This window comes from Mustela putorius, unplaced genomic scaffold (genome assembly GCF_011764305.1).
Source record: "Mustela putorius furo isolate JIRA1106 unplaced genomic scaffold, ASM1176430v1.1 tig00003869_pilon_pilon_pilon, whole genome shotgun sequence".
NCBI classification, from domain to species: Eukaryota; Metazoa; Chordata; class Mammalia; order Carnivora; family Mustelidae; genus Mustela; species Mustela putorius.
Window position 1 is genome coordinate 23,027,413 of NW_025422021.1, and position 23,885 is coordinate 23,051,297.

Consider the following 23,885-nt stretch of genomic DNA (forward strand, 5'->3'; position numbering starts at 1 on the left):
CCAAGAGGCCCAAAGGATATCGGTAATTATGTATAGAAGAGAGGTATTTGATCCAGCGTACCCCTTACATAAACACACATACTTGTCTCTCTATATACGAATATTTGAATAATATGATGACTATTGATAGCAAAAGTAGTATTTTTAGAATAGAAACCCTAGTTATGATAACAGGTAGTATAAGTAGGTATGACCTACCTAAGTACCTTAAAATCAGAAATGAGGGTAAAAGCCAAGCAGATAGAAATAATGAAAATAGATTAAGACAATGTGAGTGCAGTATTCGGGAGAGATGAGAATGCTGGCCAATGTCAAGTTCATCTCCTCCATAAGAAGGCACCATATTGCATAGCTGAGCGGTTCCTGCCCATGTGTGTGTTAGGTAGGGCAAACAGGCTGAAATAAACCATATACATTGTTGGAGGCCTTGTACACTGAGTCCTTACAAATGGAAAACAAATACTTTTTACCAAATTTAGAAAATTTTTTGGATCTGGGCCAACCTAGTGCCGTCTTCAGAATGATATACACGGTTTGAGGCCTAGAACTGAAAAGACAAGGAATTACAAAATGCAATTAATTTACACCGAATCAACAAGGGAAGATCAGCTCTTCTTTACAGTAGCTTTATTGATCAATAAGCAAATTCTGAACACCGAGCCATTTCAGAAAGTTTGTGAGAATGCTGACATTTGGTACTAGGTAATTCAAACTCATTATCAGTGATAGAGGCTTCTCTCCGAACAAATGCCTTAATAAGGATTTTGTTTGTGCATTAATTTCTTTTATGTGTTTTTTTTTTCCTGATTTTTCATCTCCTTTTTGTCTTATTTGTAGTTGTTTGGACAATGTGTTGCTCTTCTGGCATTTTGTAATATATTCACTGATAGACAACAAGTATATCACAAGTGGCAGTGAAACACTATGGTTTAGCTATAGTGGGGCCAGGGGGGTAGGGGGCCAGTATTCATACTGTTTATAGCATTCTGAGGCTCCCTTCCTTTCTTGGCTGGAAATCTCATTGATTTTCCAAAACTATTGCAAAAATAAGTCATAAAGCAGAACTGAGATTTTGAGTCCCTGTTTTCACCTGAATTGTATTTCTTTATATGTATTGATTCTTTACAGATTATTATAGCCTTCTAAAAACAGGAACATATTGAATTTTTACAATAAATACAGTCATTTCATCAGTATCAAAAAAGTATCAAGTATTTGGGTTTTATATGCCATTCTATGGGTGTTGTTTTCTTTGGATTTCTGTGTGATTATAAAATGCACTGGTTATTTTTTCAGGGGCTATTCTAAATACAGATTAGATATGACATTTTTTGGGAAGCTTTAGAGTTTTGCCACATTACATGAACTCTTTTGCCGTGGTATATTATTATCTGAGCCTCTTTTAGCCTTTTAATGCTTGAACGTTCCCTTTCTCGGCTCTCCTTTTCTCCCAGTAGAGAATGGAAATTACTACCCTTACATAACCATTTCCCAAATCTGGGCCAAGGAAGGTGATAAAGAACAAATTCCTTTGTGATTTCGAACATTTTATAGATGTGTCTTAGGACCTTTTGATAACGGTGTGCTTGTTATATTTTTCAGCTTGCTTTGACGAGATCAAGTTCTTTAGGTGACTTTTCCTGGTCTCAAAGGTAAAGAGATTCATATATTTTTTGTTCTCTTACCAGCATGCACTAACACACACACACACACACACACACACGCACACACACACACATGCACACACACATAGTCTTAAATACTACAGTTTACCTGAATGTCAGCCATCTATAACTGTGACAGTTACTTCATGATAAGAACGTGCCAAGTGTGAAACTTTGATCTTCATGTGTATTTCTACTTTATTATTACAGAAAGCTCATTACTGTGGAAAAACAAGATAATGGAACATTTGGATTTGAAATTCAGGTGGGCAGTTTTCTATTTTCCAGGTTTTATTTTATTTTTTTTTAAGATTTTATTTATTTATTTGACAGAGAGAGACACAACAAGAGAAGGAACACAAGCAGGGAGAGTGGGAGAGGGAGAAGCAGTCCCCCTGCTGAGCAGGGAGCTGGATGTGGGACTTGATTCCAGGACCCTGGGATCATGACCTGAGCTGAAGGCAGATTCTTAATAACTGAGCCACCCAGCCACCACTCAATTTTCCAGACTTTTCATGAAGAAAGTAGCTCTGATAGTTTGATATTAGCAAAGAAAGAGTGAAGTCAGGATTAGAGAGTGATGAACACTGTGACTTTTATTCAATGTGCTGTGGTTTGTTTGGGGTAGTTTCTCAGGATGCTAGGTATCATCAAGGAAGGAAAACTTCGAAGCAGTTGAAATAAAACCTCTGAGATATGCTCACCTTCTTGTTCTCAGTTGCTTTAGTTTTCCTGTAAGTCTACCGATCAGAAATGCTTGGTATCTACCAGGTCTCAAATGAGAAAGTGAAGGACTCTTTACAAATGTGCATTTTTTAAAAAAAGGATTTTATTTATTTATTTGACAGAGAGAGAGAAAGAGAGAAAGAGAGAGACCACAGGCAGGCAGAGAGGCAGGCAGAAAGAGAGGGGGAAGCAGGCTTCCTGTTGAGCAGAGAGCCAAACACGGTGCTCGACCCCAGTACCCCGAGATCATGACCCGAGGCTTAAGGCAGAGGCTTAACCCACTGAGCCACCCAGGTGCCCCCGGATGTGCATTTTTATATATTTGCATTTCATATATGTTTTGCATCATCATTTTTATACTGTATATGAGATTTTAAATCTATACTTTCGTATTCAAGAAATACTTGAAAGCATGTAAATTTGTGTGTATGAGGCTGCATGTATTCATATCTATCTCCTGTTACATTTGAAATACTGAAGCTTTCATCTCAGATATACAGAAAAAAATTTGGACTTTTTTTTTTTTAAAGATTTATTTATTTTGAGAAAGAGAAAGAGAGTATGTGTGTGCGTGAACAGGAAGAAGGGTAGAGGGTGAGGGAGTGTGACTCCCAAGCAGACTCCATGCTGAGTGTGGAGCCCCATGTGGGGCTCAGTCTCACAACCCTGAGATCATGACCAAGCTGAAACCAAGAGTCAGAGGCTTAACCGACTGAGCAACCCATGTGCCCCTGGAGTTTTTTTCTTAATGACAACACCTTACAATTATTATTTGAAACAATTTAGAAAAGTTGGGTTTACTTGCATGTTGTCTCATGCTCTAGCATGTTCCTAAGAGTCTTTATAGGTTTCTATTTCTAATAGCCTAAGAATTTCATTTCCATTTTCTCATTTGCTCTCTGCTCTTTCATGGCCATATGTGTAAAGATGGTGAATCAGTTCAAATGAAGCCTAATACAATTAAGTGCAACAGTACTAGCTTAAGTATTATTATTTTTTTCTTCTATCTTTTGCATTTCTTTTAGGTATATTTTGCATAATCATACTTTTACAGTGCATATCAGCTTTTAGGTCTTAGCTTTGATGCTGCTTTCAGAAAATTTTTGTGACTGAATATCAACCTCCAAATTGGAAAATCGGTGTGTATTTGAAGATGAGGAACAGGAAACAGTGAAGTAAAATATATGTTCTGAATAAAGAAACAGAATGAGGAGGGAGAAGGCTGCAAGAGGAAGAAAGATACTTTCTACTTTCTTTTCTTTTCTTTTTTTTTTTTTAAGATTTTATTTATTTATTTGATAGACAGAGAGAGATCGCAAGCAGGCAGAGAGGCAGGCAGAGAGAGAGGGGAAAGCAGGCTACCTGCTGAGCAGAGAGCCCGATGCAGGGCCCGATCCCAGGACCTGAGCTGAAGGCAGAGGCTTAAGACACTGAGCCACCTAGGCGTCCTACTTTCTATTTTCTGAACTATTCTACTTTTAAATTTGGTGTAATCTGTAATTTTTCTCTCAGGGTTTAGAAGCATAGTACTCTCACTTATTCCCCATTTGCACGGAACACTCTTTTTCCATTGGAGAGATGTAGCACTCTTTGTGACTGCTTCTTTTTAAATGAGAATTATCCACAGGATGTGTAGCAGTTGCTACTGGAGACAGGATCAATGACCACTCACGTATTCTACTTAGTGTGACAAATGGGGATCTTTTTTCTCATTCTTTTGTGATATATGTCACTGTTTCCCTGTGTTTCTCCCCCAAACCACAAATGCCGACTCTACATGAAGCAAGAGTCACAACTATCCGTAGTGGACAGCAGGCTGCAGCACCTTGAACCTTTGTAGGTCAACGCTGAGCTGATGATTTCACTTCAGAATTGCAGCATGTGCCAGGGAAGCAGGAACCCTCTCCTGTGCCAATTCCCATTTAGAGTGTGCTTTCCATTGCCAGCTCTGCCCCCTAATCTAGTCTTTAGCAGTCCTCAGATTTGCAGTTGCCACCAAGTGGGGGAAATGCCCTGGGAACCTTTGGAAGACCAGATAGAGCCATAAGTACTCCTATTGAGTGCCCACTGTTAACATGTATTTGGGTTCTGGTCTCCCAAGTGAAGGGCATGTTGGAAAAGAAACAAGTGCACCTCCTCTTTGAATTTCCATGGGTGCTAGGTTTATACTGCTGATGAGAATCACATGGTATGGTAGCAGACAAACATCAGATTCCCACATATCAAGTTCATACTCTCTCAGTGCTGCCCTGTGGGGTTTTTAGGAGTTTCAATGAAATAACACATCTTAGAAATTACTGAGTAATGTGCCCGGTACCAGTAGATCAGCCAATGGCAGGCGTTGCATGAAGGTCACTGGGCCTGAGGGAGTGCAGTGTGACTTTTGTACCTCTAAGAAATTAGAGGCGATTGTTATGTCACTGGCTTCTAAAAATGGGACCCAGAAGACCGGGTGAGAGAGAGGGAAATTATTTCTACCCATAACATTGGGTGCTCTGCCTTTTCTTCTCCATCCCCAACCCACACATTTTACACTGCTTGCAAATGTTGGGTCGGTGGCTCCGGGAATGCAGGAGAAACAATAGAAATGACTGCAGGGCCGCCATCTTCCAGGTCCCCTCCCCCACTTTCCTAATCCTTGACTCTCCCGCCATAAGGATGTATGCCCAGGTCACGTCTCCACAAGTGTGGAGTCTCTACACTCCACAAGTCTCCACAACCCGATACCTACGCAAGAAACTGGAACATCAGGACTCCCCCAACCCTCCAATCCCCAAATACCGTACCTTATATGGCTGTGAGAACCTATTCCCTGTCTTAACCCAGATAAAAGACCCACTCGACACCCGGTGCGACTTCCCCAACTCTCCTCTTTGGCGGAACCTTGACCGAGGGCACCTTTAATAAATTTTGCCTTGTGCCTACCTCGCCTGGTATCGTGTTTATCTCACCTGTAAAACCTTATAGCAAACATATGAGCCAACTGTGTAAATCAACACATTTGCCCGTCCTCTACTCTGGACCTAGAGGGTAGATGCTCACTGCTAACAAGATTTGCTATAACAGTGGTTTCCCAAAGGAGTGACTGTTAGAGCTTTGGCCCATGTACCCCATGAACCGGATTGCCTTTCCATTCCTGGAAGTGTCCAGGCTCTAGCAAGAATACTTCCTGGCAGCAAAGCTGTTTAAGAGGTCTCTGCTATAGATGGGAAGTATATTAACTGATCTTTAAAAGGTTCTGTCTACCTTTACGATATGGGGGATTCAACATGCCTTGCAGAGAGAATAGAAATTTTTTCGATGTTAACAAAATCAAGTTTCTAGGAGTTGCTTGCATATGATTGACTTCTGGTTCTGGAGCCTGTATGTATAATAAGAAGGAACGAACATCAGTCATTAACTTCTCCACAAGGAAGCGGTGCTGTAATGTGGTTTAATTTTAGGAATCACATTACTTCACTCAGGTGCTGATTTTGATTCTCAGTGGAACGAGGTTTTATAACTTAAATGTGTGAAAAAGGCAAATATGTTTGTTATAGGTCATTGGGCCACTCTGTCTAGCAATATTTATGCAGTATTCTTGGTACACTTTGACACAAAAACAAAAACAAAAACAAAAACAAGGTGCTTTTGCCAAACTGAGGCAAGAGATGAAGCATAAGTTTTTATAATCTGGTTGGGGGGCTAATGAACGGGTGAGTATTCAGGGTAGGCATAGCAGAAAGCACTTAGACAAGAAGGTAATCACGTCAATTATAGTACTTTTGAAAAAATGCAGGGCAGATTGTCATTATTTGCAGAGCTCTGATTTAAAATAATTATTGTTGGCATATCTCCCTTCCTGGATGTGTAGTGTTCCATATGCTGCTGTAATGAGTGCTTTAGCTTGGGAGAAATACACAGAGATTTTTCTCTTTGCTTTTGGCTACTATTGTTTTATCCCATTGGGAAATAAAAAACCTGATTTTTCTTTTTTTAAGATTTTTATTTATTTATTTGACAGACAGAGAGTGTGAGCACAAGCAGGGGGGAGATGCAGGCAGAGGGAGAAACAGGCTCCTTGCAGGGGTCGATCCTAGAACTCTAGGATCATGACCTGAGCCCTTGAGCCAAAGGTAGACGCTTAATGACTGAGCCAGGCTCCCCAAAACCTCATTTTTGTTAATAGATATATAATAATGAGAGCACCAGGTGGACTTTTAGGCTTGAACATACATAATCTTGAATCAGAGTGACCATGAATGGCGTGGAGGAGTGTCAGGCAGAAGAAGAGGCAGAAGCACACTCCCCGAGGAGTAGGGAGCCCCATGGGGCTGGATCCTGGGATTCTGAGATCAGGACCAAAGCTGAAGGCAGATGCTTAACCGACTGAGGCACCCAGGTGCCCATCCCCCCCCTTCTAATGGATAGGGCTGGCTACAGATTGCACTATAGAATTTCAAGTTTGGTATTTTTGTTTCAGTTCATATTCAAGAAAGCCTTTCCAAATTGTTCTTGGTACTTACCTATTATACTGCTTAAGGAAATCAATACCATTTTATTTTTTGACACGTAGATTTTGAGTTTTGAATAGTAATTATGTATCACTTTAATTTTTACAGACTTACAGGCTCCAGAACCAGAACTCGTGCTCCTCAGAGATGTGCACTCTGATTTGCAAAATCCAGGAGGACAGCCCGGCACACTATGCGGGCCTGCAGACTGGTAACTTGTAATTTTGCTTGTGTTAGGAATTATTTAAATGGCAAGAAAAATGTTATGATGTCAAAGGTTGTGATATGATTGCTGCTGCGAATTTTCTTCACTCCTTCATGTTGCTAGAGTTTGGGGCTTGCTTCTTTTATTTGGATGTCAGGAGGGGTTATTTAAACAATTGTTCTAACAACTCACTTTTCTTGGCATTTCCCAGGTGATGTCCTTGCAAATATCAATGGCGTGAACACAGAAGGCTTTACCCACAAACAAGTTGTTGACCTGATCAGATCTTCGGGAAACCTGCTAACGTAACTATACATCTGCTTCCTTTAGGGGCTTCAAAAATGTTATGGTCTCTCATAATGCCTGTTGAGTGAATGAATAGGCTTTTGTTCAGGATCACAAGAAGGGAGGCCATGCACCATAGCTTTGGGACTGGGTACAGATATTCTTTATCAGTTCCTTTTGTTTCTCAAGGTTTCCTCAAATTTGAACATACTGTCAACATCTGAAGTCAGAGGACATCAATAGCTCAAACGTCTGTGTGGGAGGGATAGCATTTAGAAAATTTATTTTTTTATGTCAGATTCAATGAAACTGGCACACATTCTCTTTGGTCAGAGAGGAACTGGTCCAACTTCCATGTTTGATACAATCTTGTGGTTAGAACAAATGAAAGGTCAGAAGGGCTGAAGTTTTTATTCTGATACCACAAGCCCATTGTTTTTCTTTTCTAGTGTCCCATTTGGAAGGAAGGAAAAAGTCTGCTCAATCCTTTCTGCCCTGTAATACACACATTCACACCTACTAATATTCCAGACTTACTAATAGGAGAGTGGCCTCCTCAACTAGAGATTTGACTGACTTTTCCACCATACCATCCTTAGAACCTAGTAAGACTTCAGTAATTAGTAGAAAGATGGAATTTGCTCAATCATTTAAATGATATTTATTGAACAAAAACTATGTTCCCAGCTTTGCGATAGGCTTAGGAGAGACATGGGCAAAACTCTTGTACTGCTTTATTGATTGTGGGAGGAGATGGACAAGGAAAGCCTCTAGAAGCAGTAATCTTGATATTTCAATTATGATAATCACTGTTAAAAAAGTAAAATAAGGAATGGGATAGAATACTGAGTAAGAGGACTGCTGTGTAGTTTAGGTGTTGAAAGGGATCTTATCTGAGGAGAGGAAATCTGAACTGAGACCTAAAGAAAGAGAAAGAATAGTCATGTGAACTCCTGCTGAAAGCGTTTCAGGCCAAGAGGGAGGTCTCTGAACTCTCAAAATGGGCTTGGCATGTCCAAGAGAGAGAGACAACCAGTGTGATGGGTCTTGTCGGGCCAAGTAGTTTAGGATTTATTCAGCCCAAGGGTCTTGCATTACCTTCTTCATTCTTCTCAGCCACCTTGTGAGGTTAGTTTTATTTCTCTTTCTAGAGAAAGCGACTGAAGCTTAAGTTAGGTAGAGTGGAGATCAGTGATCTCGTCAGTGACTGGGCTAGGATGTGGCCAACTGCTCTGGATGCCAGGATCCATTCTCTTCAGCTGCCCCACAGTTGCTCCTTGCAAGCTGCCCATAGAAAATCTGTGGGATGCTCGTCAGTGATCCTAGTCTAAAACTTCAGAGATGCTCTGGGTGTGTGTGGGAGTAGTTTTGAAAGATGACTCGTGATAGTAGAGGACTTAGTCCAACTCTGGATCTTATGAGTTCAGGGTAGAGGATGGGTGTGCCCTTTGCTCCAGAGAAACGAATCTGTGAGGTTGGAGCCATGTAGAATCCAAAGGGAAAAGGTAGCAGTTAGAGTCAGAAAGCTACGTTCCAAATGGGTGAAGTGGGCAGAATGCAGGGATATAATTAAGGAATAATGGAGGGAGACGAAAGGAGATACAGAGATCAGGAAAGTGAGAGACATCTGTCTAAATACTGAAGAGAACAACCGATGTGTGCCTGTGGCTCTGCGCATAGACTTCTGTTGCTTGGGCGGTCAGATGGGCAGTTGGAGTCCTACTGAAACAGATTCACAGGATCCTCACCAGTGCCCAGAGACAAGACCACCCTCATGAGAAAGCTGACAAAATCCTGGCTTGCATTATCATCTCATTATCTTGGGAATGATGTTATTAGAAATAAAGAAAAACAGGTCTTGGTGTTTCATGCTATTGTTTTACCATGACTTGAAAATTTCTGCATCTTAATATAATATTTACAGCTTACTTATCAGATGGAATTTGAACCATTATTTTAAAAATGCCTAGGTGTGTGACTCACACATGAAATTTGTTATCTTATTCAGATTGCTGACTTAATAGTCAAAATAAAGGCATCAGCATGAGCCCACAAAATAAATCAAATCCGTCAGGATAGAACAAGTCTTTTTATTTTTAGAAAGACATTTGGTGTAGGAAGAAATGAACACCTTTAAATTGATAATTCTGGGATTGAAGTTTATAAACTTGAAAGGTTCTGAGATGTGAGAATGATACGAAGGTTATTATCTATAGTGGTTCTGGCTCTGTTTCTTCTAGTTGACAAATTAAGACAATTTACAGAGGTACAGTTTCTTAGAATCCTAGGAAAGAAGGAACTTTTTCTCTTTTCCAAGAAATGGCATGATGATTATACTGTTTGCAGATGCCTATTATATGTTGTTTCGTTGCTGGATCCCTCATGCTTAGCACGGGGTCTAAAGTCTGGCACATTGTAGATGCCCGGGAAGTAGTCACTGAATAAAATAGGTGATTTCAGTCAGAGCCCAAAAGGATAAATTCCAGTAGAGAACAATAGTCATTGCCATGTAGTGGCGTCTATAAAACAAGCTATAGTTTACAAGTTAGCCAACATATTTTCTTTCAACCACCCTCTCTAGGGGATTTTTGTTTTGTTTTGTCTTTTTTGTTGTGTTTTGTTTTGTTATTTCCTTTCCCTTCATATTGTCAGAAGATTCGGCCTAGGTCCAGATACTTGAAGTGCCGTGGGGATTATAACATTTATGTTGCTTTTTAAAGTATAGTCTGCTCTCCAAGTATAGTACTTCATAAGGATGGTACTTGTTTGAAAGGATCACTCATGCTGTTCCTGTCCCCTACCCCCTTTTTTTTCTTAAAACAGGATAGAGACTCTTAATGGAACAATGATTCTCAAGAGAGCAGAGCTTGAAGCAAAGCTGCAAGTTTTAAAGGTAATTTAATTTAACACAGTGAGACACACTTTTCACCCTTGAATGTGTGAGTGATAGAATAAAAATGTATTTGACGGATTGAAATAGCCCTTGAAGATGAAATGTCGTGATGCGTCTAAACTGCTGAATTATCAAGAGCAAAGCAATTACCTTTACAGGAATATTCAATTCCACAAACCAGGGCAAATCACTTTCTTCCTTCCTCCTTCTGTGTTTCTAGGAGGCTCAGGAAGGCAACAGGAAGGCACATCACTTGAAGAACTTTTCACTAATGCACCTGTGATCTCTCTTGATTTATATTTGGGGGGGGGGCGGGGAACAAAGGAGGAGTTGCTGGTTTTTCCTTGCTTTTTCCGTGCTGCAAGTGTGCCTGAGGGCCCGGAAGCTTTGCTTTTCCATTGTCCTCTTCTGGATCCTTCTGCCCTGCATCATTCTTCCTACAAAAATCATGTCCCCTCTGCTCCTGTGGCTGTCCCTGAATCAACTTTCATTGGCAAACACGCAATCAGCTTTGAAGTGGAAAAAATGAAGTTTCCGGGAGATAGTACACAATGCAGAGAGTTCAGAGAAAATTCCCTGAGAAGGCTTTTTGAGGGTCTTGAAAATCTTGGTTTGCTAGACTGGTGAGGTTCTGCCAGGCTGTGAAGTGCAGACCCTCATTCGTGTGCCTTTGAGTCATGATCCTGTAGACTCCATGACCTCTCTTTTTCCCAGACATCTCCCCTGCGTGGCACTGAGGTGGCCAGGCCCCAGCGCTTACAGGCAGGCTGCGCAGTTGGACTGTGTTTTGCAATAGTTGGCATTTATGAATTTTCTTTATGAAGTATGCATTTCTTAATTATTGAGCCCACGAGGGTAGAGTTACTACGTCATCTTTTATCTTGTATTCTTCTTCCCCTCATACCTAGTTCATCGATGAGCCCTGTTTCCTTTTGCGTCAATACTGATTTTATACTCTTGTCATTTTACTTGTCCTTTGGATATTTTGAATTAATTTGTAAAATTCCTTGAAAGTTTCCTCTGTTCAGAGTTTGATAGGAATTGACATTTATAGAATAAATATCAATCGGGGCCTTCATGGTTTCACCTTTCCTACTTCAAACACAGGATCCTGACCTCTTAATTTAGGTCTTTTATGTACTTCAAAAACATTTTATCTTTTCTTTATACACTTTTATGTAGCTTTTATTATGTTTATTCTTAGGTGCCTTTTAAGTTTTTTTTGCTACAATAAACATGATTTTTTAATTTTCAAAGCTCTCTTAATTTGTCGCTATTAATTTTTGTGTAAATTTTTAAATCCTATAGTCTTGCTGAACTCTACTCCAGTGTTTGTAGATTCCCTTACAGATTTTTTCATAGAGGCATAATATCTGCAGATACTGAAAGTTTTGCCCCCTTACAGTTGATCCTTGAACAGCACAGGTTTGAATGCTTGGGTCAACTTATATGAAGTTTTTGCTCTTTTATAAATGAGGTCTGACATTGCAAATGTATTTTCTCTTCCTTGTGATTTGTTTAAAAATATTTTCTTTTCATTAGCTTACTTTCTTGTAGGAATACAGTACATAATATAACATAAAAAAATCTAAAAAAAAAAAAAACTGTGTTAATCAACTATTTATGTTATCAGTAATGCTTCCAGTCAACCTTAGGCTATATTAATGAAGTTTTTAGGGAGGCAAAGTTATACATGGATTTTTGATGGTGCAGGGGTCAGCACCACAAACCCCTGTATTATTGAAGGGTCAACTCTATAATTTATTTTTCTTCTCTTACAACATTGATCAGGATTCCTGCAAATAGTGATAATCTTATTCTTGACTTTAAAGGGAATGCCTCTAACATTTTATCATTAAATTTTTGTATGGAATAAACAGGGCTTCATATTATAGGCAAGTTTTAAAACTGTCAAAACTGAATTTGTTTTTACAAAAAAAGACAGTATTAGTGAGGATCTTTTTTTTTTTTTTTTTTTAAGTAAACCTGGCCTTTTCACCTTCTCATGGAAAAAGGAAAGAAATGTACAAAATAAACTGGTGGTGTTATTTAAAACATAACTGAGCAATAGGTCTACATTTCATGGAATAAAGCATTCTACAAAAAACACATTTCATGTTTCTAGGCAATTTCTGCTCCTTCGGTCTTTTCTCTTGAAATTTAAAAATTCGTAGCTACCAATTTTTTCAAATGAAGTATACATTTTTCAATATACCCATCCTTGCCCAGAACATCATAAGGACATTAACATATTTAAATGTGCATCTTAAGGCCCCATCTTTCCTATTATTGCTTTACTTTGGAGAATTTTATCAATTTTTAGAATGGAAAACTATGTATTTTTGTTCTGAGTAGCTTGTAGTGAACACATATGGTAATGAATTGAATTGAAGTGCTTGCTGTTTTCTGTTTTTTCCCTCTGGGTTTACTTTCTTTTTTGCTGTAGTACTTCTTGCAAGGAAGGGTAAGCAGGGCTTTCTTTATCCAAACAAATCTTTCACTGCTCATGTTGAAGGAGAGTTTTATTAGGTGATTTAATTCTCAGTTGATGTTTTGCCTCCTTAGCCTTTTAAATGTATTGTGCCTTTGATATTTTTGCTTATGGAAGAGCTTTTATTGTTTATCCTTTGTAGGTAATCTGCATTTTCTATATTTTCTTCCAAAAGTTTTAGGGTTTTCTTTTTTACACTTAAGTCCTGGATTTGTCCAAAATTGATTTGTATGTGTGGTATGAGAGGATTTTCTTTAATTTCCATATCAATACTCAGTTCTCCTAGTACCATTTCTTTTAGTCCTTCTTTTCCTCCAAAATGACTTGCAGAGAAGTTTCTGTTTTTAAGCAAGTTTCATATATGCATGGATTTTGTTATAGGCTCCATATTCTGATCCATTGTCACTCTTAAACTCAGTTATTATACCTTTGTAATAAATGTTGGTATCTGGTTGAACAAACCCTCCAGGTTATTCTTAATTCTTTTGATCATCTATATAAATTTTAGAATCAGATTATCAAGTTCTATAAATAAATTTTGGAATTTTGATTGATACTACATTTTGTATAGCTAGCTCAATTTGAAGACTTAACATCTCTATAGTATTGTGTTTTCTTAGTGATGGACGATCTCACCATCTTTTTTTTTTTTTTTTCCCATGCCCCCACTACCTTCCCCTTCCAGCAATCACCAGTTCTCTCTATTCATGAATCTGTTTCTGCTTTTTTGTTTGTTTGAACTGGGGGTAGTTTTTTTGTTTTTGCATTCCACATGAAAGTGAAATCATACGGCATTTGTCTTTCTCTGACTTATTTCACTTAGTATAATACCCTGGAGGCCCATCCCTGTTGTCACAAATGGCAAGATTTTATTCCTATTTATGGTTGAGGAATATTCCATTGTGTATGTATACCACATCTTTATCCCTTCCTGTACTGATGGACACTTAGGTTGCTTATATACCTTGGTTATATTTTTAAGTGCTACAATAAACTTAGGAGTGCATATATCCTTTTAAAAAAGTGTTTCTGTTTTCTTTGGATAAAAACTCAGTAGTGAAATTATTAGATCATATGGTACTTCTATTTTTAATTTTTTTTTAATATTTTATTTATTTATTTGACAGAGAGAAATTACAAGTACACTGAGAGGCAGGCAGAGAGAGAGAGGAGGAAGCAGGCTCCCTGCTGAGCAGAGAGCCTGATGCGGGACTCGATCCCAGGACCCTGAGATCATGACCTGAGCCAAAGGCAGCGGCTTAACCCACTGAGCCACCCAGGCGCCCAATTTTTTGAGGAGACTCCATACTGTTTTCCACAGTGGCTGCATCAATTTGCATTCCCACCAATAGTGCATGAGTATTTTTTTTTCCACATTCTTGCCAACACTTGATATTTCTTGTTTTTGATGCTAGCCATTCTGACAGGTATAAGGTGATATCTTATTGTGGTTGTGATTTACATTTCCCTGATGATTAGTGATGTTGAATGTCTTTTCATGTATCTATTAGCCATTTGTATGCCTTCTTTGGAAAAATGCCTATTTAGGTTCTTTGCCCATTTTAAATGAGATTATGTGGGGTTTTTGATGTTGAGTGGTATATAGTTTGGATATTAATCCTTTATTGGATATATTATTTGCACATATCTTCTCCCATTCCATAGGTTCCTTTTTGCTTCAGTGATGTGCAAAACTTTTAGTTTTGTTGTAGTCCCATAGTTTATTTTTACTTTTGTTTTCCTTGCCTGAGGAGACATACCCCAAAATAGTTTTTAAGACCAATGTCCAAGAGATTGCTGCTATGTTTTCTTTTAGGAGTTGTATGGTTTCATGTCTCACATTTAGGTCTTTAATCTATTTTGAATTTATTTTTGTGTATGGTGTAAGAAAGCAGTCCAGTTTCATACTTTGACATGTAGCTGCACAGTATTTCCAATTAATGAAAAGACTGTTTTTCCTTCATTATATATTATTAACTCTTTTGTCATAGATTGATTATCCATTAAGTGTGGGTTTGTTTCTGGGCCCTCTATCCCTATTCATTGATCTATGTATCAATTTTTGTGCCAGTACCAAACTGTTTTGATTACTTTGGCTTTGCAGTATGTCTTGAAATCTGAGATTGTGACACCTTCAGTTTCATTGTTCTTTCTCAAGACTGTTTTGTCTTTTTGGGGTCTTTTGTGGTTTCATACAAATTTTAGGATTATTGCTCTAGTTCTGTAAAAAATACTACTTGGATTTTGACAGGGATTACATTGACTCTGTAAATTTCTTTGGGTAGTATGGACATTTTAATAATATTAATCCTTCCAGACCATGGGCATGGTATATCTTTCCATTTGTTTGTATTGTCTTCAGTTTCTTTCATCAGTGTCTTATATTTCTCAGAGTACAGATCTTTTCACCTCCTTGGTTAAAGTTTTTCCTAGATATTTTATATTTTTTGGCGTACTTATAAATGTGATTGTCTTCTTAATTTCTCTTTCTGCTACTTCATTATTAGTGTATAGAAATGCAATAGATTTCTGTACTTTAATTTTGTATCCTGCAAATTTACTAAGTTTATTTATTAGTTCTATTAGGTTTTTGGTTGTATTATTTATGGATTTCTATATATAGTATCACATCATCTACAAAAATTGACAGTTTTACTTTCTCCTTAATCAATTTGGATTCCTTCTATTTCTTTTTCTTGGCTGACTGCTGTGGCTAGAAATTCTAGTACTATGCTGAATAAAAGTGGTGAAAGTGGACATCCTTGTCTTCTTCCTGATCTTAGAGGAAAAGTTTTCATAATTTTAACCATTTTTAATTTTTTATGTCTTTCAATAAAGTGTTATACTTTTATGCGAATAGATACTATACATTTCTCACTAGATGTATTCTTTTCTACTCATGATTTTTGTTCATACTATAGTTTCTTCATAAAAACAATGAAAGTTTTGATTGAGGTTGATGTATAGATTTGTAAAACCAATTTTATGCTGTTATTCAAATTATAGGATTCAAACTATTTCTAAACTATATAATTTCTAACAAATTATCTGTAGATTATTTGGGGTTTTCTGTGAAGATAATAACTGTTAAGGATGACATAAAATTCTCTCTCTTCACTCCACTGGGTAGGGCTTACAAAACAGTGATGAATAGAAACTATAATTATAGGCATCCTTGTTTTGTTTTTATTTTAAAGGGAATTTCCACTTTTTCCCATCAGGAATGAGCTCTATGAATATACTTTTCAGATTTGAGATGTTCTCATCCATACTAAATTTCCTGGTAGTTTTTATAGTGTTTGTGTATTGAATTTTATCAGACACTTTTTTGTGCATGTGTTATTCTTGTTTATTTATTTTAAAAATATCTGTCAATATGGTGAATGACATTTAAAGATTTTCTAATGTAAAACCACCTTTGCATTTCTAGAACAATTCAAACTGATCATAATTTATACTTGTTTTTAATAATTATATTTGATTTGCTAATATTTTCTTTTGGAATTTTTTTTATTTTTTTATTTTTTATAAACATATATTTTTATCCCCAGGGGTACAGGTCTGTGAATCGCCAGGTTTACACACTTCACAGCACTCACCAAAGCACATACCCTCCCCAATGTCCATAAATGCACCCCCTTCTCCCAAACCCCCTCCCCCCAGCAACCCTCAGTTTGTTTTGTGAGATTAAGAGTCACTTATGGTTTGTCTCCCTCCCAATCCCATCTTGTTTCATTGATTCTTCTCCTACCCACTTAAGCCCCCATGTTGCATCACCACTTCCTCATATCAGGGAGATCATATGATAGTTGTCTTTCTCTGCTTGACTTATTTCACTAAGCATGATACGCTCTAGTTCCATCCATGTTGTCGCAAATGGCAAGATTTCATTTCTTTTGATGGCTGCATAATATTCCATTGTGTATATATACCACATCTTCTTGATCCATTCATCTGTTGATGGACATCTAGGTTCTTTCCATAGTTTGGCTATTGTGGACATTGCTGCTATAAACATTCGGGTGCATGTGCCCCTTTGAATCACTACGTTTGTATCTTTAGGGTAAATACCCAATAGTGCAATTGCTGGGTCATAGGGCAGTTCTATTTTCAACATTTTGAGGAACCTCCATGCTGTTTTCCAGAGTGGCTGCACCAGCTTGCATTCCCACCAACAGTGTAGGAGGGTTCCCCTTTCTCCGCATCCTCGCCAGCATCTGTCATTTCCTGACTTGTTTATTTTAGCCATTCTAACTGGTGTGAGGTGATATCTCATTGTGGTTTTGATTTGTATTTCCCTGATGCCGAGTGATATGGAGCACTTTTTCATGTGTCTGTTGGCCATCTGGATGTCTTCTTTGCAGAAATGTCTGTTCATGTCCTCTGCCCATTTCTTGATTGGATTATTTGTTCTTTGGGTGTTGAGTTTGCTAAGTTCTTTATAGATTCTGGACACTAGTCCTTTATCTGATATGTCGTTTGCAAATATCTTCTCCCATTCTGTCAGTTGTCTTTTGATTTTGTTAACTGTTTCCTTTGCTGTGCAAAAGCTTTTGATCTTGATGAAATCCAATAGTTCATTTTTGCCCTTGCTTCTGGAACTTGCCTTTGGCGTTGTTCCTAGGAAGATGTTGCTGCGGCTGAGGTCGAAGAGGTTGCTGCCTGTGTTCTCCTCAAGGATTTTGATGGATTCCTTTCGCACATTGAGGTCCTTCATCCATTTTGAGTCTATTATTGTGTGTGGTGTAAGGAAATGGTCCAATTTCATTTTTCTGCATGTGGCTGTCCAATTTTCCCAGCACCATTTATTGAAGAGGCTGTCTTTTTTCCATTGGACATTCTTTCCTGCTTTGTCGAAGATTAGTTGGCTGTAGAGTTGAGGGTCTATTTCTGGGCTCTCTATTCTGTTCCATTGATCTATGTGTCTGTTTTTGTGCCAGTACCATGCTGTCTTGATGATGACAGCTTTGTAAGAGCTTGAAGTCCGGAATTGTGATGCCACCAACGTTGGCTTTCTTTTTCAATATCCCTTTGGCTATTCGAGGTCTTTTCTGGTTCCATATAAATTTTAGAATTATTTGTTCCATTTCTTTGAAAAATATGGATGGTACTTTGATAGGAATTGCATTAAATGTGTAGATTGCTTTAGGTAGCATAGACATTTTCACAATATTTACTCTTCCAATCCAGGAGCATGGAACATTTTTCCATTTCTCTGTGTCTTCCTCAATTTCTTTCATGAGTACTTTATAGTTTTCTGAGTATAGATTCTGTGTCTCTTTGGTTAGGTTTATTCCTAGGTATCTTATGGTTTTGGGTGCAAATGTAAATGGGATTGACTCCTTAATTTCTCTTTCTTCTGTCTTGCTGTTGGTGTAGAGAAATGCAACTGATTTCTGTGCATTGATTTTATATCCTGACACTTTACTGAATTCCTGTATAAGTTCTAGCAGTTTTGGAGTGGAGTCTTTTGGGTTTTCCACATATAGTATCATATCATCTGCGAAGAGTGATAATTTGACATCTTCTTTGCCGATTTGGATGCCTTTAATTTCCTTTTGTTGTCTGATTGCTGAGGCTAGGACCTCTAGTACTATGTTGAATAGCAGTGGTGATAATGGACATCCCTGCCGTGTTCCTGACCTTAGCGGAAAAGCTTTCAGTTTTTCTCCATTGAGAATGATATTTGCGGTGGGTTTTTCATAGATGGCTTTGATGATACTGAGGTATGTGCCCTCTATCCCTACACTTTGAAGAGTTTTGATCAGGAAGGGATGCTGTACTTTGTCAAATGCTTTTTGAGCATCTATTGAGAGTATCATATGGTTCTTGTTCTTTCTTTTATTGATGTGTTCTATCATATTGACTGATTTGCGGATGTTGAACCAACCTTGCAGCCCTGGAATAAATCCCACTTGGTCGTGGTGAATAATCCTTTTAATGTACTGTTAAATCCTATTGGCTAGTATTTTGTTGAGTATTTTCGCATATGTGTTCATCAAGGATATTGGTCTATAGCTCTCTTTTTTGATGGGATCCTTGTCTGGTTTTGGGATCAAGGTGATGCTGACCTCATAAAATGAGTTTGGAAGTTTTCCTTCCATTTCTATTTTTTGGAACAGTTTCAGGAGAATAGGAATTAGTTCTTCTTTAAATGTTTGGTAGAATTCCCCCGGGAAGCCATCTGGCCCTGGGCTTTTGTTTGTTTGGAGATTTTTAATGACTGTTTCAATCTCCTTACTGGTTATGGGTCTGTTCAGGCTTTCTACTTCTTCCTGGTTCAGTTGTGGTAGTTTATATGTTTCTAGGAATGCATCCATTTCTTCCAGATTTCAACTTTTTTGGCGTAGAGTTGCTCATAGTATGTTCTTATAATAGTTTGTATTTCTTTGGTGTTAGTTGTGATCTCTCCTCTTTCATTCATGATTTTATTTATTTGGGTCCTTTTTCTTTTCTTTTTTGATAAGTCTGGCCAGGGGTTTATAAATTTTATTAATTCTTTCAAAGAACCAGCTCCTAGTTTCGTTGATTTGTTCTATTGTCTTTTTGGTTTCTATTTCATTGATTTCTGCTCTGATCTTTATGATTTCTCTTCTCCTGCTGGGCTTAGGGCTTCTTTCTTGTTCTTTCTCCAGCTCTTTTAGGTGTAGGGTTAGGTTGTGTACCTGAGACCTTTCTTGTTTCTTGAGAAAGGCTTGTACTGCTATGTATTTTCCTCTCAGGACTGCCTTTGTTGTGTCCCACAGATTTTGAACCGTTGTATTTTCATTATCATTTGTTTCCATGATTTTTTTCAATTCTTCTTTAATTTCCCGGTTGACCCATTCATTCTTTAGAAGGATGCTGTTTAGTCTCCATGTATTTGGGTTCTTTTCAAACTTCCTTTTGTGGTTGACTTCTAGCTTTAGAGCATTGTGGTCTGAAAATATGCAGGGAATGATCCCAATCTTTTGATACCGATTGAGTCCTGATTTAGGACCGAGGATGTGATCTATTCTGGAGAATGTTCCATGTGCACTAGAGAAGAATGTGTATTCTGTTGCTTTGGGATGAAATGTTCTGAATATATCTGTGATGTCCATCTGGTCCAGTGTGTCGTTTAAGGCCTTTATTTCCTTGCTGATCTTTTGCTTGGATGATCTGTCCATTTCATTGAGGGGAGTGTTAAAGCCCCCTACTATTATTGTATTATTGTTGATGTGTTTCTTTGATTTTGTTATTAATTGGTTTATATAGTTGGCTGCTCCCACGTTGGGGGCATAGATATTTAAAATTGTTAAATCTTCTTGTTGGACAGACCCTTGGAGTATGATATAGTGTCCTTCCTCATCTCTTATTAGAGTCTTTGGCTTAAAATCTAATTGATCTGATATAAGGATTGCCACTCCTGCTTTCTTCTGATGTCCATTAGCATGGTAAATTCTTTTCCACCCCCTCACTTTAAATCTGGAGGTGTCTTCGGGCTTAAAATGAGTTTCTTGGAGGCAACATATAGATGGGTTTTGTTTTTTTATCCATTCTGATACCCTGTGTCTTTTGACAGGGGCATTTAGCCCATTAACATTCAGGGTAACTATTGAGAGATATGAATTTAGTGCCATTGTATTGCCTGTAAGGTCACTGTTACTGTATATGGTCTCTGTTCCTTTCTGATCTACCACTTGTAGGCTCTCTCTTTGCTTAGAGGACCCCTTTCAATATTTCCTGTAGAGCTGGTTTGGTGTTTGCAAATTCTTTCAGTTTTTGTTTGCCCTGGAAGCTTTTAATCTCTCCTTCTATTTTCAATGATAGCCTAGCTGGCTATATTATTCTTGGCTGCATGTTTTTCTCGTTTAGTGCTCTGAAAATATCATGCCAGCTCTTTCTGGCCTGCCAGGTCTCTGTGGATAAGTCAGCTGCCAATCTAATATTTTTACCATTGTATGTTACAGACTTCTTTTCCCGGGCTGCTTTCAGGATTTTCTCTTTGTCACTGAGACTTGTAAATTTTACTATTAGGTGACGGGGTGTGGGCCTATTCTTATTGATTTTGAGGGTCGTTCTCTGAACCTCCTGAATTTTGATGCTTGTTCCCTTTGCCATATTGGGGAAATTCTCCCCAATAATTCTCTCCAGTATACCTCTGCTCCCCTCTCTCTTTCTTCTTCTTCTGGAATCCCAATTATTCTAATGTTGTTTCGTCTTATGGTGTCACTTACCTCTCGAATTCTCCCCTCGTGGTCCAGTAGCTGTTTGTCCCTCTTTTGCTCAGCTTCTTTATTCTCTGTCATTTGGTCTTCTATATCACTAATTCTTTCTTCTGCTTCATTTATCCTAGCAGTGAGAGCCTCCGTTTTTGATTGCACCTCATTAATAGCTTTTTTTATTTCAACTTGGTTAGATTTTAGTTCTTTTATTTCTCCAGAAAGGGCTTTTATATCTCTCGAGAGGGTTTCTCTAATATCTTCCATGCCTTTTTCGAGCCCGGCTAGAACCTTGAGAATTGTCATTCTGAACTCTATATCTGACATATTACCAATGTCTGTATTGATTAGGTCCCTAACCTTCGGTACTGCCTCTTGTTCTTTTTTTTGTGTTGAATTTTTCCGTCCTGTCATTTTGTCCAGATAAGAGTATATGAAGGAGTAAGGAAAATACACACTGACCCCGCGTGGGCTTCGCCCCGGTTTAGCCTCTGGAGCGATGTCCCTCAGCGGAACAGACTTTTAAAAGTCCTGATTTTTTGCGCTGTTGCTCCGCCACTTGCCGGAAGCCGGCCCCTTCCCCCGGGGTCTATCTTCCCGTCGCTTTGGATTCACTTCTCTGCCGGTCCTGCCTTTCAGAAAGTGGTTGTTTTTCTATTTCCAGAATTGCTGTTCTTCTCTTCGATCTGCTGATGGATTTTCAGGTGTTTGCAATCTTTAGATAAGCTATCTAGCAGATCTCCGGCTAGCTCAAGTAGTCTCAGCCTGCTACTTCTCCGCCATCTTGACTCCGCCCTTTTCTTTTGGATTTTTGAATGTAACTTTATTTTATAGGTAGAATGGCCTGCAATTTTCTTTTCTCAAACTATCTTTCTTTAGTTTTGGATGTATCATGGTTACTGGACTCTTAACATGAGCTGGAGAGAATCTTCCCCTTTTTCTTCTCTGGTAGAATTCTTGTAACTATCTGAATCATCTGGGGTTAGGGTTCTTTTTGGTGGGAATACTAAACTGTTTCAGTTTCTTTATTAATTATAAGCTATCTCAGGCTTTCTGTTTTGTTTTGTTTTATTTGGGCCAGTTTTATTGAATTAATATTTTTGTTAAATTTTTTAAAATTTTCAAATTTATTTTATGTGTTAATAAAAAAAAATTCTATTCTTGTGTTTTTCTTTTTATGCCTTCTATCTCTCTCTTCTTTTCCCCCCTTGGTTAAGTCCAACTAGAGGATTTTCTATTTTTGAATCTTTTCAAAAACTGGTATTTCAATTTGTGGCATTCTTTTGCCTGTTTCTGGTTACTTTTAAGATGTTCTTTTGTCTTACTGATCTAAAAAATACACTGAAATGTGATTAGGTCTAGATTCACTTCTAAATTTATACTGCTTAGAAATTACAGTACCTTTTCAATCCAAGGACTTGTGAATTTCTTCAGCTTTGGAAAACTATCAGCTTGATCTCTTTGAATATATATTCCTCACCATTCCTTGAATTATCTTCTGGAATTCTTGTTAGGCATATTTTTAGAGTCTTTTGATTTATTTTCTTTGTTTCCTAACCATTTTTTCATATTTTGTATGACTTTATCTTTTTTCTTATGTTCTTGTTGAGTTCTTCAGTAATGTCTTTATTCTGTATAGAATGAGTTGTTCCCATGAATTTTAAGAGTTAATTCATTTTTTAACTTCAGATCATTCATGTCTATCTGTTCTTGCTTTATTTCTTTGTTTCAGGTTTCTTGTTCTGATTGACATTAATCTCATTTCTTCCTCAAAGGATTAATATTTTTGTTTTAAAGTATTCTTTGGACACTGTTCTGTTTTCTTTCTTTCTTTCTTTGTTTCTTTTTTTGAGGTAATCTATGTACTGACTATCAACTTTGTTGTCTTTCATACAATTTGGAATTCATATTGCTTATTTCCCATGCATCGTGGTCTTTGCCTTCTACTCCATATTGTACTTGGGTTGCCTCTACCCTGCATTTTCAAGGCTCCCAACCCAGAGCCAGATCTGGCAGCTAGCCTGTCTTTCTAGAGGATTCGTGTGCTGTTTGGCTGAAGTCATAGGCTGCATTTATGTACTCCTGCCTTTCCAAACACGAGCTCTACATGAGCCATGGCCACCAGCAGCAGTTTTTCTCACCCCACCTTCATGGTAGTAGAGCTTAGCCAAGGTTCAAACAGGAAACTTGTCTCTGTCCTGTGCCCTGATAAATAAGTGCATTTAAATTATAGATTGCTGCAGGATCCAAATTCTTAGCTACCTGTTTTTGTTTTTCCAGGTCTGGCAGATCTTTGGGTTCATCCTTGCCTATCTTCTTGCATTTGTTTTCCTTTTCTATTCTTGAAATTATGTGATTTCCAGTTTACCTCATGAACCATAAATGTCTGGATCTGACCTGCAACCAGGGTCAAGTTGGCTTCCCCTTCACAAGATGACATTTAGTTTGTGTGTCCTGTGTAATTATGAATTCATCTTTTAAAGACTCCAGAGGTCACAAGCTCTTCTTTAGAAATGGGGGTCCATTCTGAGCTATGTTTTCAGGGATTCCCTTTCTTATAACCTATGACTCAGTTGTTTAACATGAAAACAGCACATCCACTGTGCTAGCTAGAGGAGCTGTTTTTCAATTTAGCTCTGCTTTTCACTGAGTTTATAGCCCTACATCACACCTTTATTTTCTAATCTGGAACTTTGTAGGACTGATAGGAAAATTAAACAGCATGTTATCCACGAAAGCAGTGTAAAAGTAATAAAGATGGAAATGTGTAGCTATATGTCTCATGTATATTGAAAACATTGGAAATATATCCAACTCAAAATATCCATCTGTGATAGTTGAGTTTTATTTCAGGAAGCCATTCTTTGATATATTCATTCAACCAATATTTACTAAGCAGTTGCTATATACCAGGCTCTGAGCTCTGAGCTAAGTATAATGAGGTG

At 37.9% G+C, this 23,885-nt stretch overlaps 1 protein-coding gene across 4 annotated transcripts in view; it reads left to right on the plus strand.

The window, feature by feature from the left end:
• LOC101682836 (cytohesin 1 interacting protein) overlaps positions 1 to 23,885 on the plus strand; it is a 79,934-nt gene that overhangs the window by 49,780 nt on the left and 6,269 nt on the right. For all 4 annotated transcript variants that reach the window (XM_013051948.2, XM_013051947.2, XM_004743892.3 and 1 more), the window contains 5 exons: positions 1,603 to 1,652; positions 1,875 to 1,929; positions 6,992 to 7,094; positions 7,300 to 7,393; positions 10,197 to 10,266. In XM_013051948.2, coding sequence (XP_012907402.1) covers positions 1,603 to 1,652; positions 1,875 to 1,929; positions 6,992 to 7,094; positions 7,300 to 7,393; positions 10,197 to 10,266 — 372 coding nt within the window. The remainder of the gene's footprint in view (positions 1 to 1,602; positions 1,653 to 1,874; positions 1,930 to 6,991; positions 7,095 to 7,299; positions 7,394 to 10,196; positions 10,267 to 23,885) is intronic.